The 14,695-nt window shown below is 45.0% G+C and overlaps 2 protein-coding genes across 2 annotated transcripts in view; both read right to left on the bottom strand.

The window, feature by feature from the left end:
* Nucleotides 1–3,063, bottom strand: part of LOC118392889 (nucleolar protein 6) — a 31,265-nt gene extending 28,202 nt beyond the window's left edge. Inside the window, exons 1-9 of the mRNA XM_052461151.1 lie at nt 2,899–3,063; nt 2,276–2,479; nt 1,920–2,036; nt 1,621–1,800; nt 1,355–1,523; nt 870–1,004; nt 472–635; nt 255–375; nt 24–82 (exon numbers count right to left, since the gene is read on the bottom strand). Coding sequence (XP_052317111.1) covers nt 24–82; nt 255–375; nt 472–635; nt 870–1,004; nt 1,355–1,523; nt 1,621–1,800; nt 1,920–2,036; nt 2,276–2,479; nt 2,899–2,922 — 1,173 coding nt within the window. The 5' untranslated portion in view covers nt 2,923–3,063. The remainder of the gene's footprint in view (nt 1–23; nt 83–254; nt 376–471; nt 636–869; nt 1,005–1,354; nt 1,524–1,620; nt 1,801–1,919; nt 2,037–2,275; nt 2,480–2,898) is intronic.
* Nucleotides 3,064–4,482: 1,419 nt separating this feature from the next.
* On the bottom strand, nt 4,483–14,574 carry arsk (arylsulfatase family, member K). The gene is made up of 8 exons (XM_035784884.2): nt 14,178–14,574; nt 13,617–13,746; nt 13,146–13,305; nt 11,955–12,237; nt 11,551–11,722; nt 5,944–6,168; nt 5,611–5,826; nt 4,483–5,213 (listed from the first exon to the last, which is right to left on the bottom strand). Exons 1-8 carry the CDS (start codon nt 14,301–14,303, stop codon nt 4,906–4,908), a joined length of 1,620 nt encoding a protein of 539 aa, XP_035640777.1. The 5' UTR covers nt 14,304–14,574; the 3' UTR covers nt 4,483–4,905.
* Nucleotides 14,575–14,695: the final 121 nt, after the last annotated feature.

Genomic DNA, 14,695 nt, shown 5'->3' with positions numbered 1-14,695 from the left:
CATTTGGACTAGTCCTGCCTCACCGCTGTTGAATCTGGGCCTTTGGCTAGGGTAATTCCATTCTCGGTCAGGTCGTTGAAAGCTGAGATTGACAAGAAAGCGATGACAATGAGACCGGCTCTAAACAGAGTAGTGATGAGATCAACACCAAACACTTTGCAATAACACCAGGTATGGTATTTATGGTACATGCAATGTTACTCCAACAGTAGGAGTAGACAGACAGGTAGGAGATGAGACCTCATGCATCTTACCCAGAAAATGCAGGCTGTTGCGGAGCAGCTGGTAGGCTGTCATGGTGTTGCTGACTCTGTGGCAGGAGAGGAGGTATGCCAGCAGCATGGAGCCCAGGAATCCACTGAAACACCCAACACCCTGGGAGAAGAAAGAGATTAGTTTAAGCACTGGGTTCATTCAGCCCAGTACAACTCTTGATAGAGAGGGAGCAGGTGGTGGTGCAGGGGCCCATACCTGGTCCAGCTCCCTCTGTCTGAGCCACACTTTGAGCAGTGCCACTCCCTCTGCAAAGGCGGCACACTGGGAGCTCACAGCAGTCAGGAACTGCAGGTGGGCCCTGGGTAGCATGTCCCCAAGAACAGAGCTGTTGTAGTGGGGAGTGGGCGGCTCATTTGTCGCTGCCCAAAAATACAGACAGAAAAGGAATGGATGAGAACGTGGACTTAAGTCTGATTTAAAGGTGAAGAATCTATCCAATGCACAGCTGTAATTCGGGTTAGTGTACCATCTCCCTCAACAAGGAACACTCATCTCATTTAACAATCAGTTTCCATTAACTTCCTAAATCATAAGAGACCTGTATTTTTGGAAACAATATATCGAAGCTGCTTGGTTTGAGTTGAGGCCCTCACCTGGCTGAGAGCTCCCCAGGCCAGTATACCAGTCGGTGCGGATGTTGTTCCTCTGGGGGTGGAAGCGGCTGGGCTTGAAGAAGCCCGGTGGAGGGCAGGCGTGGAGTCGCAAGGTGAAACTGGAGGAGTCTTTGCCTGGAAAAGGGGCCATTTCATTTAATCATTACTGACTCACACAAACCAACATTGTGAATAGGTACATGAACAGGTAGTGAATAGGTGCTTGCCGACAACCATATGAATTGCATGCTAAATCCAACCAAGCTAGGCTTTGAGTTAAGGAACACCGTGAAAAAAGGTTTAAGCTCTACAAAACTTGGCCTTAGAATGAACCAACTGTTCAATCAAACAAATGTATTCATGAAGCCCTTCTTACATCAGCCGATGTCACACAGTGCTATACAGAAACCCAGCCTAAAACCCCAAGCTATGCAGATGTAGAAGCACTGTTGCTATCCCACCCTTCTGTGACAGATGCTAGGTACCTGGAGGGGAAAGCAACAGGATAGGACGGAGGCGGTTGCCATGGAGACATGAGTACCGCATGGCCCCGATGGCAGGAGAGGCAGCAAGATGTTGTGCCAGTCCTGCCAGGTAAATCGCCCTCTTCCGTGGGTACCTCTGGTTTAAGGCATCTTTAGGGTGCAGGACATCCTGAAGATAATACATGAATAGAGGTATGTTGTTATTTCGGTTGTACGACCAAACGTTGCCTCTTATTGTTCAGAGTGAACAGTGTGGCGTTACGTACAGCAGGAATAGCGACTGCCAGATCAACTGAGATGCCTGGTTTGGTGCAGGTGCCCAGTGGGTAGCTGCCTATGATGGTAACAGATATGGGTGGTGCCATGTGAAACTTGCCCTTGGCTGCCTTTGGCACCAAGACAAAGGGGACCTTCACCCCTCCTGACAACCATGACAAGTCACTTAGCTGGGGAAAAAGCAAGAGAGAGATCAATGGCAAAAATTTTGGAGATCATTGAGGTCAGACCAAATACAACAAGTTCCCACTATTTCTAATCCCCTGGAACCACCGTATCACTGACATACCTCCATGTCAGAAGTCTGTGGTACAGTCTGGAGCTGCTCAGTCACACTCTGGACAAAAGAGTCAATCAGCTGCTTCCTGCGCTCACTCAGGGAAACCTCCTTCAGCAGCTCCTCCATCTGTTGGCATTGGCAGGGAGACAGAGGGAGATTAACAAATATATATGTATATGCAGGCATGGGACCATTGAGACTGCTGTCATGTTGCTAAGTGGCCGTGTGGTCCCCGCTTCATCAGAAATACTGGAATGTAGGCGTGTGTGTACACACACACACAAACACACAATGTCAATGTTCTTGAAAACGATTAATTTGTGAATGAACCACCGACCTCCACCCATACCTAACCCCCGTCTCACCTGCATCTTGAGCAGGCTGCAGTGGAACAGGCTCTCGGCCTCCTTGAGCTGGTTTAGTTCATCTGCGGTGGGAGGTTTGTAGAGGTCACCGCGCGACAGCTTCACGGGACGGAGGAGCCCGTTCTGGACCACCTCGGGCTTACCCCTTTTGGCCCTGGTCGGGCCCTCATCTTCCTCATCGTGCGAAGACTCTGATTGCTCCATCTTTGAAACGTGAGAATCATGTGTAACGTTATCATATCAGAATATATATATATATTCTGATATGATAACATATATATGGTGTAGTGCGAGATCTAGCTAGTAAACTAACTAGCATCAACTTGGTGCATGGTGGATATAAAGGCATGGGCTAGCGAGGGTTGGCTAGATAAATTGGACTAGCTACAGAAACTCGTCATAACTCAAATTCTGACAACCTTTCAAATAATAACGTTATCTGTAATACTACGCGCATAGATATTGTCTCCGCTAGCTAATGTTACCGTTACGTTAGCCACACATGAAGAGTTACAGTACACCGTAATGTGCGATGCTAACGTTAGCTGGCAGCTAATTACTAGTACTAGTCGTCATTGCCTCATGCTAAAATGAAAAAGTTCACACTATAAAATGTAAGTTACCTGCTCCTTGGCTGTTGCTTTCATCTTTTATTTATTCACTGGTTGTTCAATCGGCAATCGTTTTATATCCATGCATATGAAAACTTTTAGTTCTCGGCACAATTCTCACGTGTGGCCAGGATCAGTCAGACCCTAGTGCATTACGACACACAACTGTGTGTTACGATTGGGTAATTTCCGTTTAACTCCGCCCATCTAACTCAAGATGCGTTGCATGAGCATACGCGGAAGGATGCAGAGGAAGAGAGGCCCAACTTGGGTGGAAAACCTTTCTCCCTCCAGCAGGTGGCGTTTTTTCCCGGTTGTTTCGCCAACCAAGCAGAGTGTTTTTGTATGGAGGCCGATGAGGGTCAAATAATATATGCCATTTAGCAGACGCTTTTATCCAAAGCGACTTACAGTCATGTGTGCATACATTCTACGTATGGGTGGTCCCGGGAATCGAACCCACTACCCTGGCGTTACAAGCGCCATGCTCTACCAACTGAGCTTCAGAAGGACCAAATTTTGTCAACAAAAAATGTATGGCGTATCTGCTACGTGAGGTTTATTTAATCGAAAATAAATGTCGTAATGCTTAAATTATGAGTGTACTGATATAAGTAAAACAAGTGACATCCCTGCAACTTTGAGAAAAAAACACTATATTGGAGTTGTCTCTAGATCAAATTGTATTTGTCACATGTGCCGAATACAACAGGTTAAAATTTAACCTGTTGTATTCGGCACATGTGACAAATACAATTGTTGGTTGAGGGCTTGTAAAAGTAAGCATTTAACCGTTAAATGCTTACTTTTACAAGCCCTCAACCAACAATGCAGTTAAGAAAAATAACTACAAAAATAAGAAATAAAAGTAACAAATGATTAAAGAGCAACAGTAAAATAACAATAGCGAGGCTATATACAGGGGGTACCGATACAGTCTTATGGCTTGGGGGTAGAAGCTGTTTAGAAGCCTCTTGGACCCAGACTTGGCGCTCCGGTACCGCTTGCGTGCGTTAGCAGAGAGAACAGTCTATGACTAGGGTGGCTGGAGTCTTTGACATTTTTTCGTGCTTTCCTCAGACAACGCCTGGTATAGAGGTCCTGGATGGCAGGAAACTTGGCCCCGGTGATGTACTGGGCTGTACGCACTACCCTCTGTAATGCCTTGCGGTCAGAGGCCGAGCAATTGCCATTCCAGGCAGTGATGCAATGCTCTCAATGGTGCAGCTGTAGAACCTTTTGAAGATCAGATGGCGATGTATATTCATGTCATAAGGCTACTGGCATAGCATCTCTCTCCATTGAACATAGGAATTTGATGTCAATAACCCTCATTGAATATTCAAAAGGGGATTACAATAACAAGATGTATCCAATCCAAAGAAAGGATAGGCGGGAGCTAGACAGCCCGCCTTGCCTGTGTGGACAACGACTCCCATTGTTAGGGCGGAGAAACGTATCTTGTCAGTATATCCATAATCTTTGGTTGATGCGACCCAATATTTACAAGAGCTTTACTGCTGGGCTGTAACAAAAGCCAACAACTCTCCAGGACCAGAAGTGAATATAATATAGAACAATAAAATCTACCAGACATACAATATATTTCTTTAATGTTTCATTGTCACATACACCCCGGATAGGTGCAGTGAAATGTATTGTTTTACAGGATCATCCATAGTAGTATCGTGCCACTGGAGCACTGACATAAGTAAGTTAAGTATCTTGCTTAAGGGCATATCGAAGGATTTGTCACCAACGTCACCTCGGGTATTCAAACCAGCGACCTTTCGGTTCCTTGCCCAACACTACTATACCTGCCGCCCACAATCTTACCAGAGTAAAAAAACTAAGAAACAAGTGAATTATAATTACGCTTTAACTACAGGGGTGTGTGTTCTCACATTTTGACCAGAATTATCATTTCAATTTGCAGCACTGTTGTGGATTGTGCAGTTATTGGTAGTCATGTTTGGCATGACATTTTTATTTTGGTGCTTTTCTAATACAGCAGGCCAGTTAAAACATAGATACTTTGAGCTTTTCAGAAGAGAACCCAGATGTCATGAGCCACTCATCGATGGCTTTCTCATTGTTCACCACATCCTCTTGCCAGTCCAGATGCCAACGCAGGTTTGCAATGACTTGGGTATAATTGTCACCAAGACTCTTTCGCCATGCAGCAAACTGTTGCTTATTGTAGAGACAGATTGCCTGAGAGACTTGGGGGTAGTCTACTGCACTGCGCAGCAGCTTTTCCAGGTGATGACACACATCAGGGAATTTGGACGCCACATTGTGAAGCTCCTCTTTGTCCACCGTTAGGTCTGTCAGGGGAGAGAGAAGTTAAAAGTGTTACAAGAGGAAAAGTTGCAGAGATTTGATCTACGTAGACCCTGCGGCTGAGGGAGGGCTGCACTGAGGGAACATTCTGACAAAGGTTTTAGTGGGGAATGACATGACATATTTATTTAACCTTTATTTAACTAGGGAAGTCAGTTGACAGATAAATAATGCCAAAAGACATGTGGCTATGCTTAAAAATCACATACCAAGTACACACAGTAGTGGTACTGTTCCAAATCATATTTATCCACTAAATAAAAGGATTAGATATTGGACCATGTGTAATTTACATGCTGATAAGTAATGATGAGGGATAAAAACAAACCCTAAACCCTATTTCCTCCAGTAATCTTTCAGTGTGGGGGGGGGGGCACTCACCGAATAGCTGCGGGGGGACACTCACACCATCTGCATAGGTAATGTACTTCCACCGGCCCTCCCTCAACATATAGGTGGAGGCGTTGGCATTGCAACCGTGGTATTCACTCAATACCCAGTCTGGGCGAGGCCGTGCGGGCCGGGCAGCAGACTGAGACAGCAAGGGCAGGAGTGAATGACCACTAAGGCCACCTGGCACTGCTATGCCTGCCATCTCTGCAAACATGTATGTGAAATGGAATCAGTTTACTGACCAGGATGTGTAACAACCCTTTGAATCCCTCCACATCATCGAGCCCTGTGCTTCTGACCTGCATATACTCCTGTACTTACCCAGCACAGTGGGATAGATGTCCACCAAGGACACTAGCTGACTCAGCCGCAGGCCAGACTTCACCCCAGGCCCCATGATGAGCAGGGGGACATGGGAGCTGCCCTCAAACATGGACATCTTGTAGAACTGTCGGTGCTCCATGGCCAGGTCGCCGTGGTCAGACGTGAAGAGCAGCACTGTGGTGTCCAGCAAGCCTGTGTCCCGCAAAGCTGAGATCACCTGGCCTAGAAGGACCACAGAGAGTAGCGCAGCCACAGAATGGTTAGTACTCTCCGGGATCCTTTGAACATCCCTACCCTGAACCCTTACCTAACTTTAACTATTTTAAAATATCAACATTAAATGGAGTAGGGACATTGCAAGGATCCCAGATAGCACGGACCGCCACAGAATGAGTGTCTGTTGGGATTACATTCAAGGGGTATTAGAAGTGTGTAATGTAAGGGACTACTTATTCAACTTCCAAACTACATTTGAAAACAGTTTTTTTTTGCCAAGAATGTTTTAGACCTAATCAATGTATGACCGAATACAAACAGTGTAGCTATTCCCTCCGCAAGGCAATCAAACAAGCTAAGCGTCAGTATAGAGACAAAGTAGTCGCAATTCAACGGCTCAGACACAAGAGGTATGTGGCAGGGTCTACAGTCAATCACGGATTACAAAAAGAAAACCAGCCCCGTCGCGGACCAGGATGTCTTGCTCCCAGACAGACTAATTAACTTTTTTGCCCGCTTTGAGGACAATACAGTGCCACTGACACGGCCCGCAACCAAAACCTGCGGACTCTCCTTCACTGCAGCCGACGTGAGTAAAAGATTTAAACGTGTAAACCCTCACAAGGCTGCAGGCCAGACGGCATCCCCAGCCGTGTCCTCAGAGCATGCGCAGACCGCATGGCTGGTGTGTTTACGGACATATTCAATCAATCAATCCTTATCCCAGTCTGCTGTTCCCACATGCTTCAAGAGGGCCACCATTGTTCCTGTTCCCAAGAAAGCTACGGTAACTGAGCTAAACGACTACCGCCCCGTAGCACTCACTTCCGTCATCATGAAGTGCTTTGAGAGACGAGTCAAGGACCATATCAACTCCACCCTACCTGACACCCTAGACCAGACATGGGCAAACTACGGCCCGCGGGCCACATAAGGCTTTTTAATCCGAATTTGTCCAAATTATGGTAAAAACCTCCTTTTTTCCCCTTTCCCTGCAATGCCCACGTTTCCCCAATAGATGGCGCACTCAAAACACATTGACCGTTGTTGGGTGGCGCGTATTTCTCTTTATTTCACTTTAATTTTCACTTCGTTTCACGTCACCATTAAGCCCTTCTGTGAAAATGAGCGGACCAAAGAGAAGGAAAGTGGACAGCGAATGCCGAGTGTTTAATAAGGAGTGGACAACAAAATACTTCTTCACTGAAGTCCGATCAACGGCTGTATGTCTGATATGCCAAGAAGCTGTTGCGGTTTTCAAAGAGTACAATATCAGCCGTCACTTTGCCACGAAGCATGCAAACTATGCTAGCAAGCAGTCAACACAAGAACGGGCTACTGCTCAGAGGTTGGCAGCTAATTTACAGAGTCAACAGAACTTTTTCACCGACAAACTGCAATTCAAGAGTCAAGTACCAAGGCTTTCAAATTAGCAAAGGCTAGCAAGCCTTTCTCCGAAGGCGAGTTTTGAAAGAGTGCATGGTAGAGACAGCAGGTCTCTTGTGTCCGGAGAGCAAAGCCAAGTTTGAAAAAATCAGTTTAGCACGCAGGACAGTGACTCAACTGATTGACGAAGATATAGTCAGCGAGTTAAACAAAAAGGCGGAGTCCTTTAAGTTATATTCACTAGCACTGGATGAAAGTAACGACATAAAAGACACTGCTCAGCTCCATTTTTATCCGAGGGATTAACGACAGTTTTGAGATAACGGAGGAGCTTTTGAGCATGGAATCACTGAAAGGGAAAACGCGAGAGGACTTATATGAACAGGTGTCTGCTGTCATCGAGAGAATGAAGCTACCTTGGAGTAAACTTGCCAATGTCACCACGGATGGATCGCCAAATTTAACTGGAAAAAACATCGGGCTGCTGAAAAGAATCCAGGATAAAGTGAAAGAAGAAAACCCTGACCAGGATGTTATTTTACTTCAATGCATCATTCATCAGGAGTCTCTGTGTAAGTCTGTATTGCAGCTTAATCACGTCGTGGATCCAGTTGTAAAACTTGTTAACTTCATACGAGCAAGGGGACTTAATCATCGTCAGTTCATTACGTTCCTGGAAGAAACTAATGCGGATCACCAGGACCTACTTTACCACTCTCGCGTCCGCTGGTTAAGTTTGGGGAAAGTGTTTCAACGAGTCTGGGAGCTCAAAGACGAGATTCGCTCATTTTTAATTTAATGGGGAAATCCGAAGAATCCCCGAGCTGAGCGACACAAACTGGCTTTGTGACTTTGCGTTTGCTGTGGACATATTTTCACACCTGAATGAGCTGAACGTGAAGCTACAGGGGAAAGATCAGTTTGCGCACGACATGTACACAAATGTGAGAGCCTTCAAATCCAAGCTGGTTTTATTCTCCAGGCAAATGTCAAACAAATCTTTCGCACATTTCCCCACACTAGCCTGCAGAAAGAGGCCGCCCGAAATGCGAAGAAATACTGCAAATCACTGGACGATCTGCACAGAGAATTTTGCCGTCGGTTCTGTGATTTTGAAAAAATTGACAAGTCACTTCAACTGGTGTCCTGTCCCCTGTCACAAGACCCCGAATCAGCACCGCAGGAGCTGCAATTGGAACTGATCGATCTTCAGTCTGTCTCAAAGGAGAAGTTCAAGTCTCTTAAACTGAATGACTTTTACGCTTCACTTAACGAGACCGCGTTCCGAGGACGGTGCAGAAGATGCTGGTGTTGTTTGGCTCGACCTACGTGTGTGAGCAGACGTTTAGCGTCATGAAAATCAACAAAGCCCATCACAGATCCAAGTTAACTGACCAACACCTCAGATCTGTCCTGAGAATTGCCACAACAAAACTAACTCCAGACTTTGATGCACTGGCAAAAAAGGGAGACCAACAACACTGTTCCCACTGAAATGGTGAGTTTTTCTGCTGTGTTATGAAAAAATGCATATGGAAAGTTTGGAAGTGCGTCTTTTAATTAAGAGCAATGCGCATTTACGCACAGCAGCGGTACAGTAGCTTAATTAACACGCCGCACATCGCTCTTAATTTAAATTTAAATTTTCAGCTGCAGGTAGGATATTTAATACAGCCTATGTCTGTGTGCTTGGCAACTATACGTGGCGAGTTTGTAGAGCGCGCGGTCAGGACAATCCATCCATGATTTTGCGGAGTTTAACACAAGTAGATATTATTGAGCTTGAGTATTTCGTTGTGTAATAATATGTTTTGAATGTTGAAAGTGATTCCATTTTTCAATAAATGTTGATTTCTTTAACTGTGCACCTTCGATTGAAACTTATTAAAAACAGACGCAATCTTGATAAATAACAGTGCGTATGTTATTTTAATCTATTTACATTTCCTCCTCCCAGTATCTGCGAAATAGTATGTAAATGCCATATCTTGCATATTCCTTGAGACAAATTTATTAACTGATAAGGGCTATTTTTCACATTTGAAAGACAGTTAATAAATTGGGTTGTAGTGTTCTTACTGTGCTATGAGGTTTGCACACACTACATTTAATGCTTTAGTATATCCGGCCCAAACACTCCTCCAAATGCTCCTGGCCCGGCCCCTCTGTCAAATTTTAGAACCCATTGTGGCCCGCGAGTCAAAAAGTTTGCCCACCTCTGCCCTAGACCCACTCCAATTTGCTTACCGCCCCAATAGGTCCACAGATGACGCAATCGCAACCACACTGCACACTGCCCTAACCCATCTGAACAAGAGGAATACCTATGTGAGAATGCTGTTCACATAGACTACAGCTCAGTATTTGACACCATAGTACCCTCCAAACTCGTCATCAAGCTCGAGACCCTGGGTCTCGACCCCACCCTGTGGAACTGGGTACTGGACTTCCTGACGGGCCGCCCCCAGGTGGTGAGGGTAGGTAACAACATCTCCACCCCGCTGATCCTCAACACTGGGGCCCCACAAGGGTGCGTTCTGAGCCCCCTCCTGTACTCCCTGTTCACCCACGACTGCGTGGCCATGCACGCCTCCAACTCAATCATCAAGTTTGCAGACGACACTACAGTGGTAGGCTTGATTACCAACGACGAGACGGCCTACAGGGAGGAGGTGAGGGCCCTCGGAGTGTGGTGTCAGGAAAATAACCTCACACTCAACGTCAACAAAACAAAGGAGATGATTGTGGACTTCAGGAAACAGCAGAGGGAGCACCCCCCCTATCCACATCGACAGGACAGTAGTGGAGAGGGTAGTAAGTTTTAAGTTCCTCGGCGTACACATCACGGACAAACTGAATTGGTCCACCCACACAGACAGCGTTGTGAAGAAGGAGCAGCAGCGCCTCTTCACCCTCAGGAGGCCGAAGAAATTCGGTTTGTCACCAAAAGCACTCACAAACTTCTACAGATGCACAATCGAGAGCATCCTGTCTGGCTGTATCACCGCCTGGTACGGCAACTTCTCCGCCCACAACCGTAAGGATCTCCAGAGGGTAGTGAGGTCTGCACAACGCATCACCGGGGGCAAACTACCTGCCCTCCTGGACACCTACACCACCCGATGTCACAGGAAGGCCATAAAGATCATCAAGGACAACAACCACCTGAGTCACTGCCTGTTCACCCCGCTATCATCCAGAAGGCGAAATCAGTACAGGTGCATCAAAGCAGGGACCGAGAGACTGAAAAACAGCTTCTATCTCAAGGCCATCAGACTGTTGAACAACCACCACTAACATTGAGTGGCTGCTGCCATACATGTAAATAATGTATCACGAGCCACTTTAAACAATGCCACTTAATATAATGTTTACATTACTCATCTCATACGTATATGTAAATACTGTACTCTATATCATCTACTGCATCTTTATGTAATACATGTATCTCTAGCCACTTTAAACTATGCCACTTTGTTTACATAACCTACATTACTCATCTCATATGTATATACTGTACTCGATACCATCTTGCCTATGCCGTTCTGTACCATCACTCATTCATATATCTTTATGTACATATTCTTTATCCCTTTACACTTGTGTGTATAAGGTAGTAGTTGTGGAATTGTTAGGTTATATTATTCGTTGGTTATTACTGCATTGTCGGAAATAGAAGCACAAGCATTTCGCTACACTCGCAGTAACATCTGCTAACCATGTGTATGTGACAAATAACATTAGATTAGATTTGATTTGTATGAAAACTGATTGAGTTGCACAAGGTTGCAGAACATCCTATGGTTGGTGGCTGCCTGGCTGGCACGTGGCTAGATGTTTTACTACCAACAGCAATACATCTGCAATAAACCAGTATAACACCAGGAGCTGCTAAACTGTCCATTGCTGAACACCACATTCTGCAACACTGTAAAACATTGTACGGATGTACACATTTGACCAAATGAAATTCCAGACACAAACAATTAAGTCACCACTAACCCAGCATGGCATCTGTTTCGGCACACATAGCGTAGTAGAAGGCCCGTATCTTTCTGACCTCCTGCTCTGTGAAGTTCCCACTGCAGTTCTTGGTGAAGGTGGAGTAGTAGTCCACAGGGTGCATGTCGGACAACGGCAGCCATTTTGGAATAGAGATTAATTCAGGCATCACCTGTGTGTGGAAAGCAGCTCCTTATTACACATGCTGCGAAATGGAACACAAGTGCAGACTGCAGATGGGAATCAATCAACATGGTTTGACATTCTAGAGTAAAGTCGAATGCTTCTGAAGATGTATCAACATTTGGTTAGCACAGTTAAAACAAAGCTAGACTGCTAACATGACACATGACTGCTATAAAATTGTAAATAGGAACTAGTAGTAATTCTTGAAGAGAACGTGCCTTTTCGAGCCAGTAAGGAGAGGTGCGGAAGGTGGACCCCCCAGCGTTGGGCCCCAGGGAGTCTGTGACGTAGGGGTGTGGCAGGTTCAGGCCCAGGTAGAGGGCGAAAGGCTTGGAGAGAGCTGCAGCTTTGTGGCGGATCCACTGGGTGGCAATGTCCGTGGTTCTCCAGTCCTTGGTCATGACTCTCGTTGTGGACGCGTCCCCAACCAGGTCTGTCACCGGCCGGCCCTCTTGCCGCAGAAGGAAAGGCACATCTCGCGTCCATGCCTCCACACGATTACTGGAGTGGAAATACACACATCATAAAAATGTGACATCACCAAACTTGACACGAGGAAAAAAACATAGGCCTAAACAAAGACATGAGTCAGAAATCAAGGGACTGTTCACATTTGGGGAAAATGAGACTGAATAAAACATTTCCATGCACAAGCCTATCTATCTACACATAAAGTCTCTGCATCTCTTAGCATTACAAGACTGGCTACTTTAAGTGAGCTCACTGTTTCCTGTAAAATGATGCTGTCAGTTCTGTTATAAATTATTATTATTTATTTAAATTTATTTCACTTTTATTTAACCAGGTAGGCCAGTTGAGAACAAGTTCTCATTTACAACTGCGACCTGGCCAAGATAAAGCAAAGCAGTGCGACAAAAACAACAACACAGAGTTACACATGCGATAAACAAATGTACAGTCAATAACACAATAGAAAAGGCTAAGTACAGTGTGTGCAATTGTAGTAAGGTTAGGGAGGTAAGGCAATAAATAGGCCATAGTGGAAAAATAACTACAATTTAGCGTTAACACTGGAGTGATAGATGTGCAAGTAGAGATACTGGGGTGCAAAAGAGCAAAACATTAATAACAATATGGGGATGAGGTAGTTGGGTGGGCTATTTACAGATGGGCTGTGTACAGGTACAGTAAGCTGCTCTGACAGAAATGCTTAAAGTTAGTGAGGGAGTTGTAAATCTCCAGCTTCAGTGATTTTTGCAATTCGTTCCAGTCATTGGCAGCAGAGAACTGGAAGGAAAGGCTGCCAAAGGAGGTGTTGGCTTTGGGGATGACCAGTGAAATATACCTGCTGGAGCGCTATTTTGGAGGCTATTTTGTAAAAGACTTCGCCGAAGTCAAGGATCGGTAGGATAATCAGACATTCATGACTCACTGCAGTGCCCACCCACCTGACAGAGTGACTTCCTGAAGTATAGTCCAGCTTCCCAACACTCAAGGTGTTATAGCCATTCTGTTGGAGCAGGTCCATCCACGTTGTGGCATTGGGGTCCAGGCACTTATAATTATTCCAGGACTCAGTTAAATGGACAAAGCGACCACTCCACATAGCTGAGAAAAAGAATCAACATACAACAGACCGTGAAATGTTTCCTTCCATGGACCTATGGTGGCCACTGGATTGAAATGCAGTTGTAGTATTGTTTGACTTTGAATACAATTTGAGCTGGTTGCATTCCATTCCTTTGTACTGAACATGTCTGTTACTCACAAACTATCGGATTCAGAGTCATCCACCAGCATTATGCAATTCAACTTCTTGTTCTGTATGTTGTGAATGGATCGTAACATAGCCCACATTATTGACCAATGATCTGCTGTTGCCTTGAGGTCTTCCATACAAATGCACACCAACATCTTACCTGCTCTTGAGGGGCAACAGATTGGAGAATTGGTGTAGGCATTGATGAAGACAGTGCCTAGCTCCCGGAGATAGTTTAAGTATGGTAACTGGACCACCCTACTCCCAGGGTCAAAGGTCAGCCGCCCATCCTTCAGCAAGAGGGAAATAAAGAGTTTGAATACCTTTAAAAAAAAACATCCTTCCTAATTCTTTCTCCCTTCTTTGAGGTAGTAACAGAGCATCTACTATGTCTCTATTGATAATAGCTGATCCATGACCACCCTCCAACCTTATCAGAGCAGTGATAAATTAACCAGGGATATTACTACTCCACGGGACGGTTGAGCTAACGTAGGCTAATGCGATTAGCATGAGGTTGTAAGTAATAAAAACATATCCCAGGATATAGACATATCTGATAATGGCAGAAAGCTTACATTCTTGTTAAAACTCACTGGTGGAAACAACTTATAAATCATCAGGAAAGTTACATTTAAATATAATCCACACAAAAACTCATGAGAATGTTGTGTAAAACGAATCAAAAATATTTACAAAATGTCAAAGTGGCAGTACTTACAAATGCATCGGACATCACCATCACAATGTTGGGTCTGAAGTTTGTGGTACGATTTTGGCACAAACAATGTCCATGCGTTTGGGAAAGTATAAGGAGAACTAACCATGTTCCATACATCGCGTACATCAATATAAAAATTATAATTATTACGACATTAACTGCTGCTGCTTGCCTTGGTGCTGACGAGAGGCATTTATTCAGGGAAGTGACTGTCGTCCAACAAGGGCTTCTTGACTGCAACAAATTCAATTTTCACGTCTGTTGTTGTTCCGCATTTGTCACGTGGTGTCGCCATTGCAGCACTCGGTTTCTAGCAGCAAAGAGCGCACACGAAGATCAACTTGACTTGCAAAAAATACTGTCAATTTATGACAATTCGAGCAATATATATGACACCGTGCCATCTTGTTAAATTTACTCATAGCATTGAAAAGCAAATGCCTTTCTGCCTCATATGGCCTACTACTCCACCATGGAGCATCAAATATCTGATTAGTTGGGAATAGTGAAGTTAACTC

Source organism: Oncorhynchus keta, chromosome 14 (assembly GCF_023373465.1).
Source record: "Oncorhynchus keta strain PuntledgeMale-10-30-2019 chromosome 14, Oket_V2, whole genome shotgun sequence".
Taxonomy (NCBI): Eukaryota; Metazoa; Chordata; class Actinopteri; order Salmoniformes; family Salmonidae; genus Oncorhynchus; species Oncorhynchus keta.
This window is presented reverse-complemented; position numbering and strand designations above follow the sequence as displayed.